The sequence below is a fragment of the Triturus cristatus genome, chromosome 9 (genome assembly GCF_964204655.1).
Source record: "Triturus cristatus chromosome 9, aTriCri1.1, whole genome shotgun sequence".
NCBI classification, from domain to species: domain Eukaryota; kingdom Metazoa; phylum Chordata; class Amphibia; order Caudata; family Salamandridae; genus Triturus; species Triturus cristatus.
In genome coordinates, this window is record NC_140592.1 from 488,756,556 (window position 1) to 488,773,691 (window position 17,136).

Sequence of the window (17,136 nt, forward strand, 5' to 3'; positions counted from 1 at the left end):
CCGCAGCCATGTATGGAGCGGGTGTATGGGGATTTGCGGACACACAATCACTGCAAACGGTGGAAAATATATTCTTGAGGTACATCTTAGCTGTCCCCAGCAGCCTATCTGCGTATGTTTGCCACTCGGAGCTGGGGCTCCCTTATATTGCAGATCTAATAAAGATGGAGCCCATTCTCCTATGGCACAGGATATGGACAAAACCTGAGACAAAGTTAAACCAGAATATTCTAGAAGATAGTCTACAACTTGAAGGAGCCTTACTGATTCCATGGCTGAGGTTTATTAGAAGTGTTATGTCCAATCACGGTCATTTGGAATATTACAGTAACCCAAAAACCATGCAATCTATTAGTAGAAAGGAGCTAAAAAGAGAGGGCCTCTTGTTTCTGGACTCCATAAGACTATCAGCAGAAAGCCTAAAGCCCACTGTTATGCATAATCAATTGGTTTTAACTTCTTTTAGTATCCAGTCTTATCTATTATACGTACCTGGTGGCTATGACAGGTTTTTATTAACTCGTTTTAGATGTAGTATCTTCCATAGGCTTGTGAGCTTTCCTGTCGTGAACGTTTGGTCCCGAGTATTAAGACTGTGCCCATGTGATAATTGCTCAGAACAATCGACAATACACGTTATTCTTTTTGGTAGATTTTATAGTAATTTAAGGAAAGTCTGGTTTGTCCCAATATTAAAGGCGCTGGGGTTGAGACAATGCTGCCCAGCATTACTTGTGCTACAGCTTTTGGACGATGCACATAGGGTCTGGGGAGTAGGCATGTTTTTTAAAAAAAAAAATAAGTGCTTAGCCACAGGAAATCTATTACTTAGTAATGATGGAAACTAGTACGATTGCTTGCATGATCAAATCTTTTAAATATAAATATGCACTGTATATAAAATTTTACTGTACTTAACGAATGAACTGTTTTTTAATGTACTTTTATGATTGTCTCAAAAAGCAATCGAATAAAGTCTTTTGAACTGAACTGAACTGATATCCATACGCCTACACCCGGCTGCTATTGCGTCCGACATGCAAAATAGAGAACACACTTCCTTATTCAAGATAACTGTGGTCAAGGCCTTTATGGAGGGTTTCGAACTGGTTATTCCAACCAGAGTTGCCCCCGTCTGGAATCCTAATATTGTTCTTACTTATGGGCCCACCCTTTCATCCTCTACATTCATGCCCCTTACAGTTCCTCTCTTGGAAAGTGGCATTCCTTGTTGCTATCACATCCTTAAGACATGTTAGTGAGTTGATGGCCCTCGCTCAAGAGGGGCCTTTCTTTCAGGTTCACAAGGACAGAGTTGTCCTTAGAACCAATCCCAAATATCTTCCAAAGGTGGTATCTGCATTCCATCTCAACCAGACCATTGATCTGCCTGTGTTCTCCGCTCAACTGGACTCTGTAGCAGAGAGGGCACTTTTCACTCTTGCTGTATAGTTTGCCCTTAGTAGTATGTTGATTGAACAAAGCCTTATCATGAAACTCAACAGGTATTTTCCCCTTTTCCAAACCGCTCAAAAGATCTTCTCTTTTATAGGCACGCATAGATAGATGGTTTGTGAAGTGCATACACATTTTCTATGCCGTAGCAAAAAGAAATCTGCTTGACACTCCCAGGCCGCATTTGACTCGCAGGAAAGGAGCCTCTAATGGCATTCTTGGGGAACATACTTATATTTGCAAAGTACCTAACTGGTACACTGTGCGCACATTCACTAAACACTACTTTGTGGATGTGTTGGCACGCCAACAAGCACAAGTGTGCCAAGCTGTCGTTTCCAGTCTTCTGCAACATTCTCCGGCTAGCCACCCTCTTAGAGGAAAGGTGCTTTACATTCTATGCAGAGCATATGTATCTACAGCCATGCGTACCTCGAACAGAATGTTATCTTGTAAACATCTGTTAGTGGCATGTAGTGCTGTTGATTCAGATGCGCCCACCGACCTCCTAGGAAGCCTTTGGCTGTTGCAGATTCACAAAGTTCTTTTTCTCAATTCTAATTCTCTTACCTCTTGCATCGTTACTATCCTTTATACAGCACGCTCCATGTTCCTACTCACCCCCTATGCTTCAACAATCTGACAATGGAGCTGGTGCCCATGAGCATTATCAGCCAAAGGAGCAGTCACTATACTTTGTGATTCGAAAGACTTCTTCGAACAAAAACAATTTGTAAATGTCTGAGCCCAACACTAGATGACAGGAGTATGCAGAGCATGTGCATCTATAGCACTACAAGCTACGAACAGAGGCGCAAAAGGTAAGTAACGTATTCCTTTTGTTACATGTTGTTAAAAAACTAAAAGGGCAACTTGCAACTGAGCCCATTATTCCTTTTTTCACCTCAAATGAACATCTCTTGACTTATGTCCTCACCCAATTTAAAAAACGTGGGGCTGCTGAGACCCTTTTTTTCAGTCCATTGTAACAAATCAGAATATAAACACACGTTTATCCTGGCAGGATCACTCGCCTGTGACTGCAGTAACCAGCCTGTGTACTGAGGCGCGGGAGGCAGCCCAGAAGTTGCTCAACCACTATGTGAAGGTTCAGGGATTGATCATCTCTCAGATGCTGCGCAAGAGTGTGGAGACCCGGGACTGGGTGAACACTATCGAACCTCGTAACGTCCGGGCAGTCATGAAGCGGGTGGTGGAAGATACCACTTCCATTGATGTACAGGTAAACGTGTATGTAAAGATGAAGAGGAGGCTTGGGGGCTGTACTTTTCCTTATGTTCACACCTCTCCACACACTACTGCTTCCACAAGCACAGCTATGTGGATGACATTGATTGGACTTGAGGTAATAGTAGACTGTGGCTTTTTCACTGTTAAAAAAAAAAAAAAAAAATGAAGTATTTTGCTTTCTGAAAGCAAGCGGGGAATAGATGGTGCATCGGTGTGATGTGGCTGAATGTTCAGGCATATGATGATTTAAAGGGATTATCTGGAGAGTTGTTTCTTGCCATTTATCCTTTTCAGATCTTTCCCAGGAGAAATATGTCACCCTCATCTTGCCGTAATTGGATTGATCATCCAAATTGTGCTAGCAAGGGTTCAGTTGTAATTCTGTACATTAGGCTAACCCAGGTTATAAGACGAAATAATTTTTTTTAGAGAGCAGGAGAAAAGTGTCCAGTAGGCTTCTTCATCAAAGAAGTGCACTGAAGAAAGAACAGTGTGTCAGTAACAGGTACATGTTTTTTGTTCAGACCCAACTAAGGTACAAACAAACTGGTTCTAAATTCTACTGTATGGATTTTGTAAAGCTCAAAGTAGTCCTATTTAGTGTGGTGAAATGATCAGACATAGGAGACATATATGGGAATGTTATGTTATTTTAAGAACCCATGTTTGTCGTTTCTGCTGTAGGTTGGGCTTCTATATGAGGAAGGTGTGCGTAAGGCACACAGCAGCGACTCCAGTAAGAGGACATTTTCTGTCTACAGCAGCTCTCGTCTTCAGACCCGCTATGCCCCAAGCTACACTCCCAGGTAACCTGGAATCTGCACGAAACCTACTCAAAATGCAGGAGTTGAAGAATTGCTAGTGGAAATGCATTAGCTGAGTTCCCACAATGTTCTCTTTCTGGAAGCAAACCAGAACACCTTGTTGAAAAGCCTTTTGTCTCACCAGCAGTAGTGTAAGCCAAGCTCAAAGGCTTTCATTCACCAGAGTTGTTGTTGGGTATACGCAGTAATCAGTGAGAATAATTTTAAAGTATTAATGTCCGCACTTGAGGGTGTCACAGGTGTATTTATAACTGGCTTTGGCAAAGCTAATAGGTCTTGCCTTTGGGATCTGTTAGCTTTGCTAGTGCTTTTTGCCTATGCTATGCATCATAGCCAAAAGTAGAAAGCAAAAGAAGAAAAGACGAAATGATGCACCCATGTAATTTTGTATGAGCACACATGCTCCATTACCAGGAGTGTCGAAACAAGAGGGAGCAGGCAAGGAAAGGGAAAAGCAGCACGTGAGGGAGAGCAACGCATTGACAGGGAAGAAGCTTATGAGCTTGAAAGCAACATGACATCTCGCGGAGGCAGGGAGGTTCATGGGAGGATCAGCACACGAGAGTGCGCTGATAACACAAATGAGACAGCAAGAGGGAGCGTGGGGTGGGTATTTGGGGGCGGAGAAGCAGAAGAGGTAGAGAGCTGAAAACGCATGCACTCTCATAGAGTGCTTAAGCAAAACAGTTGCCCTAGAGTGAGCAGTGGAAGGATAGTCTGAGAGATGGTATGGAGGCTTACTATAGCAGAAGGACAAGCACAAGATAGACAAGCAGGGACAAGGAAAACCATTGGAAAAGAAGCAAGCAATTAAGTGACTGTAAAGCCAACTTATCCAAATCATGGTAAGCAATGTGGGTGGACTGTAAGTTCCTGTAATTTCTAAGTGCGCCTACAGTGGGTCTTTTGCAACCAAACAGCTTGCGCTGTGTGTTAGTCTCCACCTTTAAAGGCGATATTAATAAAAACACAGAAGAGTGGAAAACAGGAAGATGGGAAAAAAAACATTAAATAGCCCTTGAACACTTAATTATCAAAATTAGTATGAACATCTAATAATATCGTAGTATAGATGGAAGATACATTTTTTGGAAGATTGGAAAATCCCAAGATGAGGCTTTTTATTATTGCCAAAGCCACTGGCAGGGCCAGACCATGAATTAACTGGTCAGTCTAAGGAGAGAGGTTTGGCACAAAAGTTACCTTCTGCCTTATATGGAGTAAAACTTCAAGTGGATTACATTGGAAAGCATTGCCTCTTGAGTGCGAATATTTGCTGTTGTGATATTGCAGCATGTCTTTTCCCATTTGGTTCTTAGGTTTCAACAACCGAGGAGCTCAGATGGTCTTTGCAATTGGCTCAAAGGCATTTACAAGGCTAGATTGTCTCAGTTGGAGTTGGCAGCGAATGGGTACTATGTAGCTACAAAACCTTGTCAATGAAACATTCAACAGGCTGTGGATGTTGTGCCTTTTCCAGACTGATGGTGCTACTTGGCCAAGTCCTTTGGCTAGAGCTTAAGAAATGGCTTTTTGGAAAGATTTGTTCACTGCTAGCTTGGCTTTGTGAACTTACATTCTTGCAAGATCCTGTACCTGGAGAAACCTCAGAACAGGTTGTCTTTTGAGCGAAATTTTCACAGCACAAAACTATATGTGCCAGGTTACCCTGTTGGCAAGATTTAGAAATACAGCTTTGCGGCACCGCAGGGTTCCCTCTGCTTGGCTCTTTTCTTGAGGCATCTCCTCCTGCGCCAAAGATGCTACATTCTTTCAAGAAAACCTCCAGCTCCAGGCACAACAACAAGGATGAACCCTGGACTTTACAGCAACAGGGTATCCATGTTATCAATGGGACAAGGATACAGGCTATATGTGCAAGCCCTGGTACATTGTTTCTGGTCCGTTATCTATCTGCTCAGCTGTTCATTGCAGAGAGGCAGTGTTGCAGATAGCTCCAGGCTGGTTCAATCTGGATGCCAGTTATGTTTACTTAATAGAAAATCAGACTATCTTACTGATGCAGATATCAAGACCAAAGAGGTCCAATGACATTTAATGTTTCCATCACTTACATTGCAGTGCACCAAACCTCAGATAGTTTGGGCAGTGTCCTGTGGAACCTCAGTGGATCTTGTCTTAGTGGAGGGTTAAAAAGCCTTCTGTTGTAAAGTTTAGCTTAGCCAATGAGGCCAGCCGGCTATCTTTCCGCTTGTTTTTATTGCCGGGTTTATGGGACATTTCACTGACCGTTTTTAAAGAGAAGTCATAGACGTTCTCAATGACAGAGGAATGCTTGCCATCAAGGAGCAACAAAGCCGTTTGGTTCACTATTTTCTGGACCAGGCTGATCAGTGTAGATGGAAAAACTGGCCCTTTATAATATCCTAAAGCAATTTTCTAAAATGAATTTCAGTATTTGTAGACATAATAATTTTTAGCTCCAGGGCAAATTATTTGAATGAACACAGCATAGCGAATTTAGTTGGAGACCATGAAGGCTTGTTTTCCCATGCTGCTGAAACTTTTTTTTTTTAACCATTTTTGTCATTGAGGTGCCCAAGGCCATAAAAAAAACACAGCACACTCACCCCTCACCTGACCACTAGGTAAACAATAAGAAAGAGAAATAGCATTCCATGGATAATGCACACATTCCTTCCTCAAGCCTGTTCACTTGCAGATCACATTGGACCATATCTATAGCATTGAGAGAGGAGCAATAGTTCCTTTGTTTAAACTTTAGGTTCCTAGCCTATGTGGCTGTAGATTAGCATAATCTTGCCATCTAGTGTTGGGCTAAGATATTTGCAAGTTATTGTTGTTCAAAGGAGTTTGTCGAGTCACAAGATTTGGTGTGACACCTTCTCTTGGCCTACATTGCACACGGGCACCAATTCCACGTTCGCTTGTTTTTTCCGCCAACGAGTTTGGATGTGCACCAAGTGGGCTCCGAGTTTATTGTGTCCTGAACATATTTTTTGTTGTCCCTGTTCAGTTATTTTTTGAGCTCCTCGAATTTAAACAATCCCCAGTACGGTTATCTCCCTGTCGTGTCAGCACTGAAGACTGTTGCTGACTTCCCTTGGAATTCAAGGGCTTTTCCATACCTTGGGGGCAGAGAACCTCCTCTGGCCCTTATTCGCCAGGGATTGTTGTGCGCATGATAGAATGGACAGAATTGCCCTTGCTGCCAGTCGAAATATTCATGGATCACCATGAGGTTTGTAACTTGTGCCTGTCCCTGACCATGATGACACTTCCTGTCGGATGTACCTCTACTTCAGGTCCATAAAGAACCTCCGGTATTGAAGGCAACAGTAATAGGCATGCTAGAAGATGTGCCAGTGGAGCACCTCTGAGATTTTAGACATCTTCAGGAAGAAGATACCTGCTGCATCGAAGAACACTGTCTGGTCTCTCGGCCTTGCATCTAACACCCAGCCTAGAAACAGTGTGATTGAGTGAGTCTGAATTCAAGGAGATGAGGGATGTCAACCTGACACCAAAAACCGACCCTCGCTCTAAGACCACAATCAAGGTGAGGAATATGCCTTCTGTCCCTGTCGTCTATATCACTAAACCAGGGTCCTAGAAGAAGTCCCACGCCAAGGTGGAAGACCACTCCTGAGGTAGTAGGGCGTCGAACCCCAAATATGGATGCAGGGAAAAGGCACGCCAAGGGCTCCTGTTGCTCCAGGCTCAGGTCCGCACTGTAAAAAACACTTCTGAGTTGAGTAAGGCTCCACCCAAGGGCGTTGACTGCATCAGCAGTTGAGTCTGAGCCTCTCCAAGGGTGCCGACCACTATCTGTCTCACCTGAAGCAAGCACCAAAGGCTCTGTTTGCTCCGGTGCCCAAGACCCTGTCGATGCTGAATCCGGCCTTGGTGGCAAAGCTTAGAGATAACCCCCCCCCTCAAAGTGTAAGTCATTGACGATGTTGAGGCTCTAATCCTCAAGAAGCTCTAACAAGAACTGGACACCAGGCAGAAGGGCCTATTTATCCATCAGGTTACAGGCAAAATCACAGCAAAACCACCTTCACCACTGTCTCCAGGGCCTCTTTTTCATAAGAGGAGGCTGGTCTTTGAGTGTGAACTTTTTTTTCAAGACTGTTCTTGAGCCGGCACTGAAGAAATGCAAAGACAGAGCAGCCCAGTCCTCTTCCTATGCCACAGAGCACACCTCCATCTCCACTACAACCACTGCCTCTCCCACCACCACCACCATGACACACATACACACCACCCCACTGCCTCCGCCAGGGTCATCCCCTCTTTCTAATTTGCAGCCCTGCGACCCCTATGGCCCATTTGACCCTTATGACCAGCCCTTTGGTGAAGGCCCCACTGATGATCCCTGGCTTGGCTATAATAAGGATCCCCTGGTGACCCGGATCTAGGCAAATATCCACTAGGGTCCTCACCCCCTGAAGACACCACAAGGGCTCTAGCCTTCCACAAGACAGATGTGTATGTCATCCAGGAAGACAGCAACTTCCTTGTGGAGATGCTTTCCATATCCGAGTGTACTGAACAATGTTAAAATTTTCTCCTGAAAAATGTAAGTCCATGTCAAGGCGTGGGGGAATGATACCCAAGGGTTGAAATGAAGGTCAAACCCTCTCCTACTGGCCCGTCATACATCAAGGGGAAGGTTCCACCTGATTTTTTTTAGTGGTCTACATTACCGACAAGCAGGTCTCTGTGCAGTCCAACAGTGATGCTCCTCCTCCAGACAAGGAGAGCAAACAGATTGAAGCAGCTGGCAAGAGGTTGGCAGTTCGTTTAGCAACCCACTGTCTTGCAACCTTGCCTGAGCAGAGGTAACAGCAGTCCTTCTACCACAAAGCTGGGATAAAGGCTCCAACTGGGGTTGATTGCAAGGGTAGGGTCAAAGGTGGCTCCAGCAAAGGAGCTGCCACCTCCAAACACTGACTTGCCCTGCCCCTGACCCGCAATAACATGTCATCTGTCGCGGAGATGATATACAATTTTATCTCTTGCTGGGAGAAAATCACACCAGACAAGTGGGTCCAAGTGGTGGTCTAACTCTGCTGTTGCCTCAAACTACATAAATTCTCTCCCAACATCTGACCCTGTACATGTTTGCAGCAAAGAACACCTCTCTCCTTCAAAAAGAAGTGCATGCACTCATACATAGGGGCACCATTGAGATGGAGCTCTCACAAGACCAAGAGAACAGTGTCTATTCTCTTTCCTTTCTCATTCTCAAGAAGGATGGCTTTACCAGGCCCATACTCGACCGGAGGCCCCGTAAACGCTACATAGTATCGGAACATTTTCAAATGACAACCCCGCAGAATGTCATCCCTCTGCTTTAACAGATTGATTTCATGATGGCACTCGATCTCAAGGATGCCTATATGATACTACCTTCACTTTGTGGTACATGGGCAACACTACCAATTCAAAGTACTTACCTGTGGGATCACCATGGCTGTTATTTGGTGTTCACAGATTCTCTAGTAGTAGTGGTGGCTGCTTATCCAAATTCTCGTTTTTCCCAAACTCAACTGACTGATCAAGAACAGCAGTAAGCTGCAGTGTTTAGCACACACGCAAAAGGTGGTGTCGCTGCTCTACAGCCTGGGATCCACCATAAACGCCTCCAAGTCTAACCTAAACCTCTCCAGATCCAACCCTTCTTAGGGAAAGCGTGCCCCACCAGCAGAGAGTCACAGCTTTTTAGCAGTTGCTTCCTCTTTTCCAGCCTAATTGTCCACTCACAGTGCAGACTGTCATGCACCCTCTAGGAATGATGGCTTCCTGCATCACCATAGTTACACAGGCTAGGCTTCATATTCAGTTCCTTCCTAGAATGTCTTGCTGTTCATTGGTCCAAAGCGGAGGGCTATTGGTTAGAGCTACTGTTAGTATAGGCCAAAGCATGGAACTCTCTGCAATGATAGAACAGCAACAACTTGTTGCAGGGCTGGACTTTTGCAGACCCTTGACCTCAAATGACAGTCACCACAAACGGCTCTCTCATGGGGTGGGGTGAGCATCTCAGCAACATGACTGTTCAGGGAATATGCTTCTCTTGACAACTAGGTCACCACATCAACTGGAGCTACTAGCCATTGACTTAGATCTCAAAGTCACCTTAAAAGCCACTCAGAACCAAGTAGTCCTCATCAATATAGATGACTTAAGTGCTATGTACTTCTACACAGAAGCAGTGCAGCACATACTCCCCTCATCTGTCTTATTTAGCCCAATAGATTTGCCATTGAACACTCCACCCTAACTTTCACCACATGGCGAATCATCTCCCAGGGGTAGACAACAACTTTGCAGACCTGCTCAGCAGGATGCTTCAACAAGTCCACGAGTGAGAACTCCACTCCAAGGTCCTACACAGGTAGGCACTCTACAGATTCACCTGTTCGCAACCCCAGTAAATGCAAAATGTCCTGACTTCATTTCTGCAGATACACAAACGCAGTCAATTGGCAATGCGCTATGGATAAATTGGTCAGGGATATTTGCTTATGCTTTTCCACCTCTCCCAGTGCTTCCCTAAATGGTGAGCAAACTGAAGCAAACATGACTAACCCTTGTTCTGGTCAACTTGGGTCAGGCAAGCCTAACTCTTGTTCTGGTCAACTTGGGTCAGGCAAGCCTGGTACTCCACTCTCCTTGAGACGTCCATCAGCCCTCACAGGAGAAACCCACTCTGGCCAGACATTCTCACACAGACGAGGTTGAGTGAGGCAACTGGATCCCTGACAGCTCAAGCTTGCGATTGGGCACCTGAGGTTCTAAAATGTAGGTACCTCATCCTTTCCTTTCCCAGGAATGTATGTCCATATTGGATATCAAAAGAGCTTTCTATGTATTTCATTGACAGGACCAAGTCATTCTGTAAATCGGATCAGCTGTTTGTCTTGTTTGCAAAGACTCAGACATGTTATCCCATCTCCAAGACGGGTATAGCAAGGTGGATAGTTAAAGATATTCAAGGCTGCCATCATAAATCAAAGAAGGTTTTTAGCAGCCATAGTCACTCCTCCACCTGCAAGAAAAGGGTGACCATGGCCTCTTCGGGAAACATCACACTGGTGGATATTTTTAAGGCACCTGATAACACCACATACTTTATCCGAGAGCTACTGTGTGTACATCTTAGCATGCCAACAGGACCTTGTTTCAGTCATCTGCATCATCGACATGCTAGTCATGGCTTCGTGCTTTTCTGTCCATGCTAAGCACGTGTATCTACAGCCACACCTGCTACTTACCCTGTAAGCATCTGTTTGTAATGTATAGTGTTGTAGATTTACTTAGACACGCCCTCCTCCTGGGTATCCTGTATCTTTTGCATATCTCTTACTTACGCTATTTCACTGCACATTACACTTTTTTCACCATACTAACATTACTAAAATTCTCGCTCCCCCTATTCTCACACCCCCTGTGCGAAAACCATCTAACATGGACTCCATGCCCATGGTCAATGTACACCAAGTGGAGGAGTCACACCATATTGCATGACTTAAGAGAGGAGTTCAGACAAAAACAACTTGCAAATGTCTGATGACAACATCTAGATGGCAAGAGTATGCAAAACATGTGAATCTACAGCACTACACACTATGAACAGATGTGTACAGTTTAAGGAGCATTTTTCTTCCTGATTATTAAAGTGATAACATTAACATATTAACATTGTCTGAGCCCGATTGTTAGGTCAAGATTCTGCATAGATCTTTCCACCCCAGACAGTATCAATACAGCAACTATTGGTACTTCTGGGGTTGCAAGAATACCTGACCTTTATGAGTTGTGTCTCTGAAACGGGGATTAACATATGATAATTTCTGTTTAAACAACAGTTCCTATACATTATTCCCGATTTAGTGACTGTTTTTCAGTATGACTTTTCACCTGCTTTGTGTAGGTGAAATTGGTTGAAAATTCTCAAGCTCGCAGTATTTTTGCATTACTTGTAATAGAAGTTGCTCCCTATACCGGGTATTTCCTGCCTTCTGTAATGAGACCCTTGATGTCAGCTATGGCAGAACAATGGTACTGTCTAAGCATCACCTTTAAGGACTGCATTGATGAATTGCTTTAGAAAGTCGGAGTTGGCTTCTGTTCCTGCCATTACCAAGCATAATATTGTGTGCAGGAAGGCGACCATGTGACTGAAAGCATGATGCCTGGACTTTCTGCAGAGGTCAAAGGAGTGCAACATCAAGCTGAATGTTTCAAGGTTGCAGTAGAATCCTCCAATGTCCTGACATTTCCACAGACTCTACCAGCCTGTAATATGTTCAGCTCTTATTTTAATTGCATGTCAGCTCTTTGAGTTATTTTCCTGAAAGTTGTGTCTTCTGTGGACTTGGAAAGGTTTTAAATCTTAGGCATGTGATAATAGATGCAAACAGAATCAAACCAGTTAGGTCTGAAGCCCAACACTTCTGAAACATGATGTTGACATGCTTTTATGGTTATAGTTTCTTTTAATGGTGTTAGCATATAGCTGGGTGTTATGATGTTTGACAGTCCCTAGATGAGCAAGGAAGGAAATGAGGACTCTAGATCTCTTATTGAAGTACAGACGTCTCCATTTTTTTCATTCAGAGTGCCTTCTAGCAGTGATGTGATCACTTCAGCAGAAGAGGAACATATTCATTCTATGTAAATGTCAACAAATGTGCATTAGCCATCCATCATGTGTCAGGTCCTGTGTACATCAGAGCTGAGGCTATAAACAGGGGTTTGCATGGATATTGAACTGTGTGTTCTTATTTCACCCAGTGCCCCCATGGACACCAACCTCCTGAGCAACATCCAGAAGCTCTTTTCTGAGCGCATTGACATTTTCAGCCCAGTGGAGTTTAACAAGGTGAGCAGAAATGGAGTGGATGCATGCTGGCAGGGGCCCTAAGTGGAATGTACTCTATATTTACACCATTTTGCTAGGACCTTGTGTTGATTCATCTCTGTGGTTAGGAGGACTCTCCTAACACTTGGCTCTTGATGTTTCCCCAGTGAAGTATGTCAATTCTATCTGTTTTAGCCTAGCTTCTTTCGTTTGCACCTGTAAAGCCTTCTGTGAGCTGGTTCAGTGGAGTTCAAAGTAATCAAATAAAAGAATCACATTGCTCTTCTTGGGAAAACCTTTGTTTTCCTACAATTGCAAATTATATCAGTTTCGGACATTCGTCACCATGAAGAATAGAAAACGAGCAAGAAATTTCCATTTGTATTAGGTGCTGCCCTGTCAACATTGTGCTCCATAGAGGTAACACTCCCATCACCTGTCTTTAAAGAACTAAGGATGGGTGACTCCATCTTTAGGTTTCCTCAGTCAGCATGCCGCTCCGCTGATGTGTAATGGTGTTCTCAGCAGCCATTGTTAGTCACCTGAAGGGATACTCTTACCTCAGACAACATGGAGCTCCAGAGATGGAAGAAATCATTAGTAGAGCTATTGCAGATGAAAGTCGGTGTCATCTGCCAGCTTGGAGATGTAGAGGTGAAATATTTAATACTATTTAATTTTTAGGCTGTTTTCATTCAAGTTAATTGATGGACGACCCCAGTGTCCTTGCTGATCCTGGAATGCCAGAGATGGAAGACAGCATCCTATTTCATTGGGAAGCTACCAGCATGGAGACCAAGTGATCCTCTGTTAGCAGGAAGGGCCAGTGATAGAGACTGCATGGAGATCCTGAGATAAAAGAACCACCCTCTTTCATTGTGAGCCTATGGTACCACATTGAAGTAAGATTCCCTCCTTTTTCAATGTGGAGATCCAGAGATGGATTCTCTCTCAGCGGGAGGCTCCAAGGATTGAAAGACGCAGTAGCTAGTTGGCTCATATTTCCATTGATGGACCTAGCCGTTGTTTGTCAGCAATTTGCTCTGTCATCCTCTTTCACCTTGGAGCTCGAAAGGTTAGACGAGTATGCAGTGTATCTGCAGCTCGATGAAGGAGCCTATTCCATTCTCTGTAACCGTGCAGCTCAGTCAGTCTACTGCTCCATCCTTGGTCTATCAGATGCTCCATCAATGCAAGATTTAATCATTTGTCAGCTCAAGCAATAGTACACTATTTCTAAGTGAGCCTGTTTCACCGTAAGGGAAGGTAGCACGATTTCCAAATCAGAGGGAAAACGGACATTGTTGTGTAGCCATGTGGAGCCTCAAAGGACTGAAGCCAGGTGGTACTTGAAGAATTTGGCAATTAATTACTGGGGCTTCTATTGGTTAAATGACAAAGTCTCAATATGGAAGAGTGCAACACTTCCTCTGAACGTGCTCTGGCTCACAGCCATGCGGTAATGGGTCAAGGTTGAAATGCTATCTGTTGAAGAAGCAAGCCCGGGTGGTACAGGATTGGGAAGCGATGTGTGAGCATCTACAGCGGAGGGGCGATTTCCTCAGGTTCTTGTGAAGTGCACCACTGGTTACAGTACTGCAGTGGGATGTCTGCCCTGATCGATCAAAATGGATTGACAGCAGTTGCATCTGCTTTCCATCTTGTTTCAGATGCTCACTGCCTATTGCTGAGTGAAGTGTTTAACTGACTGGCCATGGGGAGATGTGGACTCCAATGGGATCCCCAGCATGCAATTCTGCAATCCCCATATTTTTGCCTATCTCTGATGTCTTTATAATTGGTGACTTGTGACGCACACAGTTGCCAATTATAAAGAAAAGACATCAGAACTCGACTATTATAAGCTGTTGCATTCGAGTTCTGACGTCAGTGCCTGGTGCCAGAGCCAGCAGTCGAGGTGAAAGGCAGGCCAGGTCATGGAGCAAAATTGAAGCTGCTGTTTAGCCACAAAAACTGAACTTTGCTTTTCTTTCTTGTGCTCTATTTTTATAGCTTACAATGACAAGCAGAGAGGACATGTTTATTTTGGCACTACTTATATGGTTAGAGAAAAGCTAGAATCTTTCTGCATGTTTCTACACATACGGAGCTACTGCAGCTTTTTTTTTATAACTGATTTGTATTGAACTGTTTCTAATATTTGTTTGTAACCAATATCGAACAGGTTATTGATGTGTTTAATTGTGCACTAGAGGTTTTATTTACATTCTTCGTGTTTGCAAGCATGCTCGATCTTTCATATGAAAGCGCTATGCACCAAGGTTTTAAGTGGCTTGTGGGAAAGGTGATGGTGTGACCATGTATTATATGGGATAAATCACCCCCTAGCGTATGTAATACAGATATTGCTAGTGACCTTAGAGTTCCATAACCTTATAAAGAATATCTGCCGTTAGCCTTGTTCCTTTATATGGTTATGCAACTACTCAGTGACTTGCAACATCCTTATTATAAATGGCAGGGGGTACTTCATCCTTCTATAATGGATGCTTGTAAGTGTCTATTTATTGTGGAGTCTGTTGTATGTTAATGGTATATTTAATGTTGATGATTGCATGTGAAGCCTATACTGTTTTCGATTATATTCCAGATAATAGTAATAAAATGTTCATAATAGAAATTAATACTTGATATGGATTTTGCCAAGTACCCTAGCCTGCTCATTTTCCGCCTGCTCATAATTAGGACTATACATGGTCTGCAGTATAACACTTCTTACACATTATTGTTTCAATATTTTGATTTCAAACACTTTGGGAATACTTTTTAGCTAAGTGTCTTGCTGTGCTCTGTTACAAACTCTGTTTAATTCGGTGTAGGATCTCTGGTGACTTTGAAGTACATGAAGAGCTGTCCTGTATTCTGATTTCACCATGCTTTATTTTACACATCAAGGGGGCTATGGTTTTCAAGTGTTAGTAGTGTTGTGTATGTCGTTTGTGCATTTCGGAGGCAACTCTGTGCTTAGGCACTTAATTCTGAACATCAGCACTTATGAAAGTTTGCCACATGGTGGCACTGCTTGTCTAAATTAGAGATGAACACAATAGTTGTTTATTAGTTCAGTAAACATTTAAAATGACTAATACCTGCTGCACAAGCCATTCTCCTAGCTTTGGAGGGCTGGAATAGTCTGAATTGTCACACTTGTGGGGTGTGATGGTTATTACTTGAGTTGGTTTCGTCATTGGCAGCGCTGTCAGGGGCAATGGGTGGTGCAAGATGCATTAGCCTCCTGACAAATGCATGGGACTTGTGTGTTTTTTAAAATGAAACGCTGATGCAACTGTGTCAAAGAGCCATTCAGATTTGGACACAATGATGGAGAATGTACAGCTTTTTAAAATGATGATCGTTTTGGTGTGTTTGGAGAGAAAGAGAACATCTTGCTGTGCTTAATGAATTGAGCATTTTGGGTCTGTAAACCCTTTCTTTAAAGAGGTCTCTGCTGTTAAACAGTAGACATGTTTCGGTTCTGTGTTATGCCCTTGTGGTCTTATTACTCCTCATGGTCTTATTACTCCTCATGGTCTGTTCTTACCTCCTTCACCCCAGGTCTCTGTCCTCACTGGCATCATTAAGATCAGCTTGAAGACCTTCTTAGAGTGTGTGCGCCTGCGGACTTTTGGGCGCTACGGCCTTCAGCAGATCCAGGTGGATTGTTACTACCTGCAGCTCTACCTCTGGCGCTTTGTTTCTGATGAAAACCTTGTGCACTTCCTGCTGGATGAGATTGTGGCGAGCACGGCGCATCGTTGCCTCGACCTCGTGCCGATGGAACAGAGTGTCATTGAGGTTATCTGTGAACGTGGTTAGCACTGAAAGCTATCGCTGGCTTCCTTTCCAGCGTCTGTGAGCATGGCAAGCGCAACCCACTACACCTTGCGCTCTGTATGGATTTCACCTGTGTCTATGGAAGAGAGCCTCATCTGTGGATGGGCTAACATTGCACATTATTTATAATAACCCATGGAACACAGGGTTGTCTGCTAGTGGGGCTTTTGCTGCCCATCTCTGCCTTCATCCTGTCCTGAGGAGGAAAGCTTTGTCTGGAAACTGGCTTTAATAAAGGAATAAGCTGCATCCTGTGTGGACAACACTAAGGAGTAAAGTAACAAGATAAGACCAGCCCCTGTTACAGGGATAAAGGAAATGAATTGGAACTTTTTACCTGGATCTCTGGAAAAAGTTATGTACACGCACCCTATTAAAATGGTTAGCGTCTTTGAAACGCATGCTCTCCTGTTCGCCTTACCATTTATTTTTATTATGTTTTGTGGTGAAAATACATCAACTTGAAAGAAAAATTAAATAAAAAAATGTATTGGCCACGAAATAGAGCAAGCAACAGTGCAATTTGTTTCATTTCTGAGATAGAGAGAACAGTTTAATTCGCTCTGTCATCTCATGACAGCCGGGCAAGCTGCAGCAGTCTCCTTTTAGGGGCACACACCAAATCGGAGCTGCTGAGACTCCCGAGGTCAGCTGTTATAACAGTATTGAGGCATTAATGGGGGACTGTTGTTGGGCAAGTGGTTCACAATGGTGTCTGTCTCTGGTCACTCCAGTGTAACGTATAGGTGGTACCACTTAAGGATCTCATGATGTGTGAGGTATCTCGGCTGCATTTGGTCTCACTAGTATGTGTTTTCCTGTGGAGAGTGTAATCCCTCTTTTTATGCACCATAATTATGTGGATGAACCCACAGGACGATCCTCCTATGGCTTAAT

At 43.7% G+C, this 17,136-nt stretch overlaps 1 protein-coding gene across 1 annotated transcript in view; it reads left to right on the forward strand.

Moving 5' to 3' along the window:
- Window positions 1–16,749, forward strand: part of VPS51 (VPS51 subunit of GARP complex) — a 72,288-nt gene extending 55,539 nt beyond the window's left edge. The window contains exons 7-10 of the mRNA XM_085625459.1: window positions 2,480–2,698; window positions 3,391–3,512; window positions 12,318–12,405; window positions 15,961–16,749. Of these exons, the coding sequence (XP_085481585.1) occupies window positions 2,480–2,698; window positions 3,391–3,512; window positions 12,318–12,405; window positions 15,961–16,221 (690 nt within the window). The 3' untranslated portion in view covers window positions 16,222–16,749. The remainder of the gene's footprint in view (window positions 1–2,479; window positions 2,699–3,390; window positions 3,513–12,317; window positions 12,406–15,960) is intronic.
- Window positions 16,750–17,136: the final 387 nt, after the last annotated feature.